Genomic DNA, 13,329 nt, shown 5'->3' on the forward strand with positions numbered 1-13,329 from the left:
CATTTCACTAACTAGTAAGTTTACTTTGTTAAGGGGATATGTGTTAATCGAATGTCACATCATTGTGTATTTTGTTATAACTTATAAATAAGACGAATTGGATAATTGCAAGCTTAGTTATTTAGTTTTTATGAGACAAATTATAATTAACCATTTGTCATAATTTTTTTGGCAATCCACATAGATTGTAGCCTCCCCCAAGACCCCATCCTATGAAATACATTAAGATAAATATTGAGCATTAACAGTTTAATGATATGGTTTTAAGTATATATATTTTCGTAGCAATAATTTCATTACTCTTCATTTCAAGTTAATTTATTTGTATATTCCTTTATGAACTCTCCAACTTAAGTGACTTATTTCATCTTAGTAACTAACTTTGTAATCTCTTCAATTGACTCACTAAATATTTTTCTTCATTTAGAAGATTGTCATTTAAATTATGATTTTTGTGACTTCTTGTAATTTCATAACTTTCAAAAGTTGTAAATTAAACAGTGAATTTTGTATTTTTGGCAAAATTGTCATACCAATTTATGATGAAGTTTATTATTTAAATTATAATTTTTAGTTGACTTCTGAATAAATTTGACATTGTTATACAAAGTATTATGATGATCGTTTTTTATATGATACTTCCTCCGTCCACAAAAATAGACAAGTTTTACTTTATTTGTTTGTGAAATGCTGTCCAATTTTGCTATTTTGGCTTGTCTGTGAAAAGTTGTCCACTTAGATTTTGTTTTATTCTTAGTAAATGGATCTCACTTTTCACTAACTTTTTCCACTCACCTTCCATTATAAAACCATATAAATGTGGACTCTCATTCCATAAATTTTTTCTAACTCACTTTTCTTAAACCCCGCACCAAGTCAAACTTGGACAATATTTCATGGACGAAGGAAGTACCATTTTGGACCGTCCACCAAAATTAGACTAATTTATAAATAAAAAGTTTTAAACCAATACATTCTAAATGTGGACTCTATAACCTACTAACACTATTTCCCATCACATTTTCTATCAATCTCTTTTACTTTACCAATTGTGTATTAAAATTCGTACGTTTATAACTTTGTCTATTTTTTATGAATGGAGTAAGTATTATATAATAGTACTATATATTATGCTTGTAGTAAGTTGTAATGACAAAAGGTACAAAAGTTACGTCGAGTTTCATAAGATTTTTAATTGTACGATACAATTGTGAAAAGACTATAAAAGTCAAAATTTAATTCGTTTTTTATTTTAAAGTTATAGAAGTCAATAAAAAAATATGCCAAATTAAAAATTAAGACGTAAATTACATTCCTTTTATTTTTAAATAATGAACCAAACATGCTAATTATTCAACATTATAGCATAAAAAATATTACTATAAAAAATATTACGACACCTCAACGATTGAGGAATTTGAGATGGTCATAAAGTAATAAAATAATATTAATAATAATAATAATAATAAATACGGAAACTGTTTCCTCGCTCACAATTCATCATTTATGCAATCGCGGAAACCGTGATCTCGCTCTCGTACCGCTCTCTCTTTATCTCTCACCCACACAACTGAGAATTGGGCAAAGGTTCCAAACTACAGTGCGACGAGTCTGAAGTGGCTAAAGCTCTGAAACGACATGGTAAATTCACAATGCCCCTTCAATTTCATTCGCATCGCTTTATGGAACAACTTAAAATGTCCCTGAGCTATTATTTAGAATTGCTGATCTGGTTTATTCAGAACTTGTCATTTGTAGTTTGTTATATTACTCTCAATTGAACTCGTTTGGTATTATACTGTAAATCGTGCGATGCCGAATTATTAACAGTGACTGCGTGTGTCTAGATTGATTTAATTTAAGATCTGAGCTGAATACCTACGTGGAATTTTTTTCTATGGACTTTATGATGTATGGTGGTTGAATGAAAATTTTAGAATCATGATTTGCTATTTTTACAGTCCTATTTATGCTGGCATGATTTTGTGATCGGAATGATTTTATATACACATATGTCACTTGGAATTGGCGAAACATATAAACTTTTCATTGTTTATAGGTTGCCGAAGAAACGACGCTATTGTTTTCCAGTAAATTTTGGTTTACGTTAGTAGTACTACTTGTTTTGCTCTGTACTTGATCAGTAACTTAAAACCTGCATTTTGGATATCAGCTACGAAAGGGTTTCTATTTGTAAAGTTTATATTGTAGGTTTCTATTAAGTGTTGCGGATACTGTACTTGAATTTCACTTCTATGGAATTTCATTGTGCAATACTCTGTTACAATCAAACTCTATAAGCCCATGCCGATATGAACTGGAATTAGTCACATGAAAGAAGAGGAAGAAACATGCTTCAACATCAAAATTCACCCATCAATATTTGTCTGGTAGTCCCACAATTGTAAAGAGTATAGATGATAAAACATCTTAGAAAAGTCCTATACTGGTAGTGAATTAGTAGTATCCACATTGTGGAACATTTCACTCTCTCTCTCTCTCTCTCTCTCTCTCTCTATTCTGACATCCCTTCTTCAATTATTGCATCATATGACGTCTTCAATTCTGCATATTCTCCCTATTTCCAAGTCCTCATCTCACACCTGCCACTAGAGTTTCCTCATTTCTTTGATTGCTTGCCATTTTCATTTATCAGTGGCTTAGTGCTTCTAGTAGTCCATCAAATCTATTGAATGTTTTTATTTCTATTTATTGTTAAGGGAAAAATAGCATAATTGAAATGCTTCTGCTTGTTGATCTCAGACTAGGATATTCCTTTAAGATAAAACAATTTAGCATATCATGTGCACATGGACAGGTGCTTTTAAGCATGCAATATGTGGGTGCTGATGGACTCTTCAGTTATGATTTTCCAAATTCATTGCAAGTAAATGAAAAGTAATTGTTTCATCAGCATAATAGATGGAGTATGACTTTTATGCTAGTTAAAAAGGACCCAAACCTAAAAATGTGGAAGAGGACCAAAAATCTTGTTTTCCACTTGATAGTAAGTGTAATAGTTCATTATGTGCCTGTTGCTGACAGTCTTGCACAGACACAGTTGTTTGTGCCATGATGTGATACAATCAGATCTCTCTCTTGCGCAGACACAGTTTGTTTGTGCCACGATGTGATACAGTCAGATCTCTCTATACTCAATTATTAATTAAGTTGATTAAGCTATTTTTCCGTAACAGGAAAAGGAAGCGAAAAAGGAAGCTTTTAGAAAGTACCTTGAATCCAGTGGAGTTCTTGATGCTCTAACAAAAGGTCGCACCCCATTTAGCATTTCATTGTTTACTCATCTGTTACAAATTTCCGTTGTTTAGTTTTCTACATGTCTTGTTTTGCTAACCTTTTTCATTTAATTGCAGTTCTTGTTGCACTGTATGAGCAGAATGACAAACCTTCCTCAGCCACTGAGTAAGTACATCATAAATGACATCCATTAATTTTCTTTATGGTAAACTATTTGGTTGCTTGTGAGTATTTAGTATACTCTGGTGTCCTTGAACTCGAGTAGATAACTACGATATGCTTGTAGTTTCTGGAAAGCATGGCATCATCAAATCAGTTACCGTTGTTGGATGCTGAGTAAGATGAAAATTTTCTGACTCCATCATAAAATAGGAATGTTGACTCCATCATCTATTTGACTTTCCAGCTATTAACATCTCATTGCTCTAGTTATAGTTTTCTTGACAAAGAAATAGCTTTGAAATGAACTTCCATTGTGGTTTAACAGGTTCATCCAGCAAAAACTAGGAGGTCCAACCCTTTCAGAATATGAAAAGCTGCAAACTGAATTCTCTGATCTACAAACACGATATAATGAGCTTTTGGCTGCACATCAAGAAAAGTCCCGAGAGGTATCTTGATTTGATCTGTTTTTCTCGTATCACACTTACTCTGCTTATCTTTATGAACTTAAATTTGTTATTTTTCTTTTTAATCTTAAATCTTTTCTGTTTTGCTACTCTCTTCCTTTTCTATTGAATATGTAGTTGAAGGGGCAAAGTAGGAGAAAAGAAATAAGTACTAGCTTAAGTTACAAATGACAATAGAAGAAGAAAAAGCTGAAAGACTAGTATAAAACTAAGCTGATGTGGCAAGAGTTGAAAAAGTTTGGGGACCTAGGGCTAAGGATGAAATTTACCAAATGGATTTAAATTCGGTATCCTTGGATCATGTAAACAAGTGCAAATTTGCATTGCTAGTTATGTCCTCTAGAACTCATTTATTTAAATTTCAGCACATAAAGCAAAAATCTTCTACAAAATGAGGAATGCCAAAACCTTTTGAGGTTTAGAGATAACTGTTAGATGTACACTAGTTGGTAGGAGTATGATTTTTTGGAGAGTGATGCAAAGATAGAATCCAAATTACTTTCTCATTTTCTTCCTTATCCTTTTTTGCACATTTTATTTATTTGGTTGTAGTGCCTGGATTATTGCTGTACATGTGTGTGAGAGAGAGAGAGAGAGAGAGATTTTCCTAGCATTCTGATTTTAGCAAATAAAGAAGGATTCTTCTCTGCAATGACTAATTATTTCACATATTCTTGCAGTGTGAGGAACTCAAAAACACCCACAACCAAGCGTCAATGAACGAGAGCGCGGAGGATGCCCAAAGTGCTAAACCAAATTAATTCATGCTACCATAGAAAACCTAGCAGCTATTTTTGATGTGTTTGCTGTGTTGTGATGAAAATGTGTCCCCAACTCATGGCCTTTTTAACATGATAGTCTATATATATTGATCAAATTTCCATGTGAGCTAGAGTTGGAATGAGGAGAATTTTAGCAGTGCTGTATGTATTCCATAATCTAGCATCAAAGGGAACTCCATTGCAATAACATGTGCCATGTTGGTGTTGGTATTATTTTACATCTTTGTTTGCTCTTTTTTCCTTTGATATCTGTTTTGCTCTTAGCATCCACAATGGGGTGCCCTATAGTCCACCCTATAGTGCGCCCTATGCTCTGCCACATCAGCATTCTATCCTCCTACCCTTCCACCTGCAGTGGGACGCCCTAAAGTCTGCCCTATAGGTTTCAATACTATTTTGTTAATTAATTTTTTATGTTTTCAAATATGTCATGCAAAATTATAAAAAAAACACTACAATTAAAGGCAAATCCTACATTACTAATTAGTTTTTTTTTACAAGAGTTAGAAATAAAAAAAAAACAAATTCACTAAATACAACATTACTAGTTCATTCCCAGCTTGCGGCGTAGATCATCGATCATCCACTTGAGGTATTCGGCTTTGGCCGGGTCCTCGCACTGCATGAGGACGTGGTGCGTGTCCAACAACGTCCTTCGGTTGGCGGCCGCCACTAACTCTGCGTAGGCATGTCCTGCAGCCGAAGTCAGGGCCGGGGTCGGGGCCGCGGCTGAGGATGTCGCCTTCGTCTTTCCCTTGTTCTTGGCAGCCTTGCTGCCAATGGGACGCCGGGAGGACATCGGAGTGCCGGAACTCTCATCCCCGTACATCGGGTGGTTGAGGTCCATCGGATGTGCGCCGCTTTCACTGCTCGTATAATCACCGGCGGCAGTGTTCTTCGTCCTCTTCGCCGCAGCCGATAGGAGCAGAATCCCTCCTTGAAACTTCTGCTTGTCCTTCAAGAGGAGCCATGAGTTGTAATGCTTGAAATTGCCGTACAATGAAATGTACGACGCAAGCGCTCTATCGCGCACATCAGGCAAACTCTCGCCGCTGCCCTGCTCCCTCAAGCACTTCTCGTACTCCGCCGAGAACAAATTGACCTGCCTCTTCACCTGATCCCAATGCTTGCGGAGCTGTTCCCTATGGTGCTTGTAGGCGGCCGACGGCTTGGCCTCGTTGTAGCGCTCAACGATGCGCTCCCAATACGCTATTTGCTTTTGGTTGTTGGCAAACACCGGGTCCTCTGAAATATCAATCCAACATCTCGCCAAGACGATGGTTTCATCCAGGTTGTAGTTCGTCCTCCTTGGGGCGAACTCTTCATTCTTCTCCGGAGGCGGCAACTTCTGGGCCCTTTGCCTATTCCGCTTCTTCTTGGTGGCGGAGCCCGAGACGGCGATGGCGGCAACAGGGGCAACGGCGGAGGCAGAGGCACAGCGGGTGGGAGACAGCTCCATGTCTGACAGCCAGTACGAATCCGTACTGAAATCGGGATCGTACTGGGTGTTGGAGTCAAAGGGCCGATATTCAGAGTCTGTACCCAGCCACCGTGCACACCATTGAACATCGGACTATTCGGACTCGGGAAATCACCGGGATTCATTTTATAAAAGTGAAATAGAGAGTGATGAATGAAAGAGTGAAATGTTGAAGAGTGAAATGAATGGTGGTGTATATATATAAGTTTTGAAGAATTAAAAAAAATTAAAAAAAAGGAAAACGCGTTGCATCGTCCGCCTCGCCCGCAGTGGGGCGGACGATACCGCGGACGATGCATGGTCGAAGCCCTATCGTCCGCGGACGAAGCATTGGACTCGGACGATAGATGTGCCATCGTCCGCATGGCTACAGTGGCGGACGATAGTCCGCCCGATTTCATTTTAATTTATTATTAAATTTTAATAATAATTTTATGAAAATTCAAAGCATAGATAATTCTATAAATTTTGGGAAAAACTAAATTTCATGATTGGTAGAAAAACACATATAGATTTTTATAAGAGGGAATATTTTTTTGGTCCGTGAACTTCACCAAGGTGTCAGTTTTTGTTCGTAAAATTTGAAAATATCTTTTAAGGTCCATTAAATTCGATGTAATATCGTTTGATCTTTTTCTATTATTAAAATATTTAATTTATCTCTCTTATTTTTTTTTGTTCCCGTCTTCCTTCTCTTTTTCTCTCTTCTTCCTTATCCACTAGTTACTATAGTCAAGTAACAAAAATCAATATCAATCAAGAGTTATTAATAATTAAAAATTATAATTTGTAATAATGACGTTGATGATATTGTTTACTCTAATATTAATGTTGTTTACAAATTAATTTTCAAAGCTTACAAATTAATATTTTATAGTAACTTTTTAGGTTAAATTTTATTTACGTACAGCATTTTATTTCTAAACTATATACAGTATGTTCTTAATTAATGCAATATTTGTAGATTTTAATCAATATTTATGAACTAATTTTAATAAATACAGATTTTAAACAATGGTGAAAACTTCTAAGGCCATTCGTAATGGCGCCTAGCGCACCGCCTAGCCGAGCGCTCGGCGGTTTCGCGGCGCTAGGCGGTGCGCTAGGCGATCCGCTCGGCGCTATTGAAGCGCCCGGATCGCCTAGCGCACCGCCGAGCGGAATTTTTTATTTTTATTTTTTTATTTTCGAAACACTATATATACGCGGTTTGTACGTCATTTTCATTCGCACCACTTGTTTTAACGAGTACTCTCTCTATTTTAATTTCTATACAAGATCAACACCTAGAAATGAGTAACGCCGGTGGTAGTAGTGGTGGTAGTGGTGGGGATGCTGATGAGTACGATCGTATAATGAACGAAGCGCTAGAGGCCTATACGAACAGTGAGATTGATCGATGGATGCAGAGGGCCTTGCAGCCTGCGGTACCTCGACCTCGCCCAGTGGTCCACCGCCGAGAAGTGATTGATCGTGATCACGTAGCTACACATCAGCGCCTATACGAAGACTACTTCGCACAGGAGCCGCGGTTCAACGCCAACCATTTTAGGCGCCGTTTTAGGATGAGCACGACCCTGTTTATGCGTATTGTTAACGCTTTGGAGCATCGATATATGTATTTCCGCTTCAGGCACGATGCGGCTGGCAGACCCGGCCACACACCTATTCAAAAGTGCACTGCGGCAATCTGCCAGTTGGCCTACGGCGGCGCGGCAGACATGTGGGACGAGTACCTCCACATCGGTGAGACGACTGCCCTTGAATGTATGAAGTATTTTTGTCTGGGCGTGATTGAAATATTAAGTGATCAGTACCTTCGAAGACCTACCCCCGAAGCCTGCCAGGATCTTTTGCGGATGCACGGGGAACAACATGGGTTCCTGGGGATGTTAGGCAGCATAGATTGTATGCATTGGGAGTGGAAGAACTGTCTCGTTTCCTGAAAGGGGTTCTACACGACCGGCTACAAGGGAAAGAATCCCACGATGATCCTCGAGGCCATAGCTGATTACCGACTACGGATTTGGCATGCGTATTTTGGGATAGCCGGTTCGAACAACGACCTCAACGTCCTCAACTCGTCGCCACTTTTCAACGAGCAGTGCCAGGGTGTCGGTCCGGGCATCAGTTTTGTCGCCAACGGCAACCGGCATGATATGAGCTACTACTTGGCGGATGTGATATACCCTAGGTGGCCCGTCTTTGTGAAGACGATCCGATGCGCATCAGATGAGAGGAAGACCTACTTTGCGGCACGGCAGGATTCGGCGCGCAAGGACGTGGAACGCGCATTTGGTGTGCTCCAGTCTCGATGGGCGGCAGTTAGGGTCCAACGCGTTTGTGGCATGTCTACTGCATTGCTGATATAATGTACGCATGTATTATCATGCACAACATGATTGTCGAAGATGAAGGTGTACAACTGACTAGTTGGACCAACGACGATAATGAAGCCGGTCCAAGCCACGACGTGGACGCCCCCAACGTACGGAGTGGGGTACCTCACGATGAAGCCGGCCACCTCCAAGCACATGCCGACATGCGCCAAACGGAGGCTCATATTCGACTCCAAAAGGATTTAATTGAAGAGTTATGGGCGCGGAGGACTGTACGGCGTTAGTTTTTTTTTATTACGTAATTTTTTTTAATTAATGTACTTTTTTTAATTATGTAATTTTTTTAATTAATGTACTTTTAAAATTTTAATAATATTATTGAATTTTCTCGTATCTGTGTCGTAAATTTAATTCCGTATTTTGTTAATTATTTGTTTTATATAATTTTGAGTGATGTGGCTAGGTTATGACTGAGCTATTTGCTTGTTTTGATGATGTGGCAGGAGGATTTTTAATGTTGATGATGTGGCAGAAGGAGTTTGTGGTTAGGCTATGGCTGGGCTATTGCTGAGCTATTCCTATTGTCGATGGCCTAAATAAGCTGAGCCGGTCTTATATAGAAATCAAACTCGGTTCAGTTTGGAAAGACCCGGCTCCTTCGTGGAGTATAAAATAAAATCCTCATCCATTCACAAATACGCATTTTCTCTCTCCTAACATCAATCGCTCTTCTCTAGTACACAACCCTAGCCATGGAGAAGGAAACCTCGAGCCGTAAACGGCGAGAATCCGATTCACATCTACATAGAGAATCATCCAAAGACCACCGCCATCACCGTTCCAAGCACGACGACGGCCGCCATAGATCCGATGACCACCATCGCCGTAGGTCCGATTCCCGAGCTGAGAGAGAGGGAAGCAGGGATCGGGATGCGCGCAGAGAGCGCGAGAGGTCCCATTCGGTTGAGCGAAAGAGGAGGAAGGATAGGGGTGAGAGCGAGGAGAGGGATCGAGATGTCCGCCGCGACCGCGAGCGATCTCATTCGGTGGAGAGGAAGAAAAGGAAGGAGAGGAGTGATAGTGAGGAGAGGAGTGAGAAGAGAACTAGGGTTTATGATGACAATGGAAGGGATAGGCGTAGGTTTGAGGATGTTAGGGCCGAGGAGGGTGAGAAAGATGCCGAGGGTTTGGGATTTGGAGGTGACACTGTGAATAAAGGGGTAAAGCACGAGCCTCGCAATGTAAGTCACCTATTCACGTTTTATCTGAGTTGAGTTTTTACGTCTTTGCATATCTGAACATGATCATATGACGCAACTGTAATTTTGGCACTTTGATGAATAATCATGTAGATAAAGCTATGATTCTTACTGATGTTGTGATCGTTGAAAAACTTGTATCTAATTCGGGAGCTACATGTTTGTGATGGGTGTGAGTTTTACAAGACTCTCTGTGGCACCTTAGTTTTTAATTACTTTGGCATTGTAGTCCAAGAGTAATCTGGCTGCTCTCATGTTGTAATTGCACTGAATCTTGCTGCTGTTTTATCTGTGACTGTGCATATAATTATTGTATTAAGAATAACTTGTAATAGAATTCTTACATAAAAATATGACTATGTTCTTCTTGCAGGGGGTTGCAACTGGACCCATTGTTGCTCCAGCTAGCACTTACCCTGAAACTATTGAGGCTCGTATTGATTCTCCCGCTACTAAGGTATCTTCAATTTCAAAGACAAATGAAAATAAGGGAGTTAATATTAACAGATCTCATGAGGTTCCTGGGAAATCCAGTACAGATGGGACAACTACAGATGCCAGCGCAAGTGGGGGCTTGTCCCGTGATATTTTAGCCAAAGCTAAGCTAGCTCTTCAAAAGCAGAAAGAGCTTGCAGAGAGGATGAAGAAGATTTCTTCTGTAAGTCATTATATTTTTTAAGTTCTATACTTAATATTTAAAAAATGCAATGTTTCCTATAAAATCATGGAGTGCATTATTTTATATTTTTATCTGGATCTAATTTCTGAAACCCAAACTTTCAACTTGTGCAGCTGAATAGAGATGTGGGCTCAACAGGAGAGGGTAATCAAAGAGTGGTTGATAAAGGGGGAGCAAAAACTTCTTCCTCAGGCATACTGCCGAGTCCAGCTAGTGCCCCTGTCAGTGTTCCTTCTGAAGGTGTACCGGCAGGTGTGTCTCAGATTAGTGGACTAACAGCACAGAACGTTGAAGCTGTAAAACGTGCACATGAATTGGCTGCCAAAATGGGATTTTGGCAAGACCCTGAGTTCGCAACCGTCTTCAATTCATTCCCAGGGCAGATGCCACCAGATGTTACCATCCAACAAAAACCTTCAAAAGTCCCTGTTCTTCGTTTGGATGCATTGGGCCGTGAAATTGATGAGGAAGGGAAAGTTGTTGATATTCCGAAAGCCCAAAGCCTCAGTACTCTCAAGGTATCACATCTATCAATACTGTATCAGTCCAGGATTCTATTTCAATAATGAAAAAAATGGAAAAAATAATAGTAGTATGCTACTTTCAGTGGTAAGGTACCATTGCATCCATTCCATTTCGGTGTTTTACTTATTTTTTTCTTTTTCTTTGGTTTCAGGTGAATATCAACAAGCAAAAGAAAGATGCCTTCCGAATTCTCAAACCTGAACTGGATGTGGATCCTGAAACAAATCCACATTTTGATCCTAGGGTGGGGATTAACAAAAATAAGCTTTTAAGGACAAAGAGACCGACTATGCTGTTTGTCGAGGAAGGCAAGTGGTCAAAAGATGCAGAAAGTATTAAACTGAGGGTATTGTCTCCCTTTCATTTATACCATATTTTATTTGCTTGCATTATTCTGCTGATCATTTTAATTGTCTTTTACAGTCTCAATTTGGAGAAGCAAAAGCCAAGGAGCTTAAAGCAAAGCAAGCACAGCTAGCAAAGGCAAAAGCAGAGCCAGACATAAATCCGAATCTGATAGAGGTAGGAGAGAGGGTGATTACCAAAGAAAAAACCAAGGAATCAATTCCTGATGTAGAGTGGTGGTAAGTCAACTATTTTTCTCTCCTGGCTTGAATTTATTTTATTATTACCTCTGCATGATAATTTACTGAAAATCTATAAATATTCTTGCGTATGAAAATTTTGCTAAGTGTGCGTATGATAGCTGAAGTGAAATTACCTTGATACATAGCAATTATGATGTCATAAACGATAATGGTGAATGTTTACTTCACAGTTCCGTATACATAAAATTTTAACACTTGAATCATTAATTTTGTGTTACCAGTAAATGTATACAATTTTGTGTAACCACACTCCTGTACCTAAGATAACAAGAATCATTTTGTGGTATTGCAGGGATAGTTATTTAATCTTTCAGTTCACGAGAGAGATTATTTGAAAACTAATTCTTTTATTACTTAACGTACATAATTACTATCACTATTTTTGAGGAAATAATTAGTAGTATCTGTTTCGCAAGCATTCCATAACAATATTTCTTTGTTTATCAGGGATGTGCCTTTTCTACGCTCTGGTGGCTATGGTGATATAATTGACGGTGACATAGATGCAGAAAATATCAAGATGGACAAAATTAACATATATGTTGAACATCCTCGGCCAATTGAACCCCCAGCCGAACCAGCTCCCCCTCCACCTCAACCATTAAAACTAACCAAGAAGGAGCAGAAGAAACTTCGTACACAGCGTCGGTTGGCTAGGGAAAAAGATAGGCAAGAGATGATTAGACTAGGTGTGTTGGAACCACCAAAACCTAAAGTTAAAATGAGCAACCTCATGAAAGTTCTTGGATCAGAAGCAACACAGGATCCCACAAAGCTTGAAATGGAAATAAGAAGTGCTGCAGCTGAGCGTGAGCAGGCTCACATTGACAGGAACATCGCCCGTAAGCTCACGCCAGCAGAGCGCCGTGAAAAGAAAGAGAGGAAGCTATTTGATGATCCCAGCACGGTTGATACAATTGTTTCGGTTTACAAGATCAATGATCTTTCTCATCCCCAGGCCCGTTTTAAGGTTGATGTCAATGCCCAGGAAAACAGGCTGAGTGGATGTGCGATCATTTCAGAAGGTATAAGTGTTGTTGTGGTTGAGGGTGGTTCCAAAGCAATCAAGAGATACGGGAAGCTCATGCTTAAGAGGATTGATTGGACTGCTACTGTTGAAAAAGAAGACGAGGAAGAAAATGATGACGAGAAACCATTCAACAAATGTCAGCTTGTTTGGCAGGGAAGCGTAGCTAAACCAAATTTCAACCGATTTTTCGTCCAAGAATGCAGAAGTGAAGCAGCTGCACGCAAATTCTTTTCTGATCACGGAGTTGCTCATTATTGGGATCTTGCAATCAACTTCACCAGCGATGATCCTATGTAAGCTTGATGTTTTTTTGACCAGGAAATTGGTTTCATCTACCTCGTGATTATGTTACAATTGACCAACTGTACTTTTTTGCTCATGAGAGATTCAAATGCCTGAGAATTTTGAATCGATAAGTAAGGCAATGTTTGTTCTAGTTGAGCTTGCTGCTGCTCATCAATTTGCCGTACTAACTATACTTGTATGGTTGGTGAAATTTCATGTTCCCAGTAATCATGCTTTCGACTATGTAATGTTGGTGTTACTAAAATTCAGAAAAAAAATCGGGTTTCAATATGCTGAGTCGCTTGATGATAATAATAGTTGAAATGAAATGTGTTTCAAGCATGTGTGCGATGCTTTAACTTGAGAAATATTTTCATGAATATTTTGTCTCATTATTATTTATTTTGAGAAATACTTATCTATTCGAATATGCGTAGTTAGTGAGAATTGAATTC

The 13,329-nt window shown here is 39.0% G+C and overlaps 2 protein-coding genes across 3 annotated transcripts; both read left to right on the plus strand.

The window, feature by feature from the left end:
• Nucleotides 1–1,497: 1,497 nt before the first annotated feature.
• LOC121765238 (c-Myc-binding protein homolog) lies at nucleotides 1,498–4,887 on the plus strand. The gene is made up of 5 exons (XM_042161308.1): nucleotides 1,498–1,641; nucleotides 3,198–3,270; nucleotides 3,375–3,423; nucleotides 3,746–3,869; nucleotides 4,568–4,887. The coding sequence occupies exons 1-5, from the start codon at nucleotides 1,639–1,641 to the stop codon at nucleotides 4,646–4,648; spliced, it is 330 nt and encodes a 109-aa protein (XP_042017242.1). The 5' UTR covers nucleotides 1,498–1,638; the 3' UTR covers nucleotides 4,649–4,887.
• Nucleotides 4,888–9,178: 4,291 nt separating this feature from the next.
• On the plus strand, nucleotides 9,179–13,117 carry LOC121792375 (protein RDM16-like). Of its 2 annotated transcripts, XM_042190292.1 has the most exons (7): nucleotides 9,588–9,729; nucleotides 10,121–10,204; nucleotides 10,282–10,405; nucleotides 10,540–10,944; nucleotides 11,103–11,297; nucleotides 11,375–11,535; nucleotides 12,007–13,117. In XM_042190292.1, coding segments are annotated over exons 1-7 (1,851 nt in total). In that variant the 5' UTR covers nucleotides 9,588–9,727; the 3' UTR covers nucleotides 12,887–13,117. The 2 variants fall into 2 exon arrangements, with proteins under 2 accessions (XP_042046225.1, XP_042046226.1); XM_042190291.1 differs by having other exon boundaries at nucleotides 9,179–9,729; nucleotides 10,121–10,405.
• The last annotated feature ends 212 nt before the right edge of the window (nucleotides 13,118–13,329 follow it).

Source organism: Salvia splendens, chromosome 2 (genome assembly GCF_004379255.2).
Source record: "Salvia splendens isolate huo1 chromosome 2, SspV2, whole genome shotgun sequence".
Taxonomy (NCBI): Eukaryota; Viridiplantae; Streptophyta; class Magnoliopsida; order Lamiales; family Lamiaceae; genus Salvia; species Salvia splendens.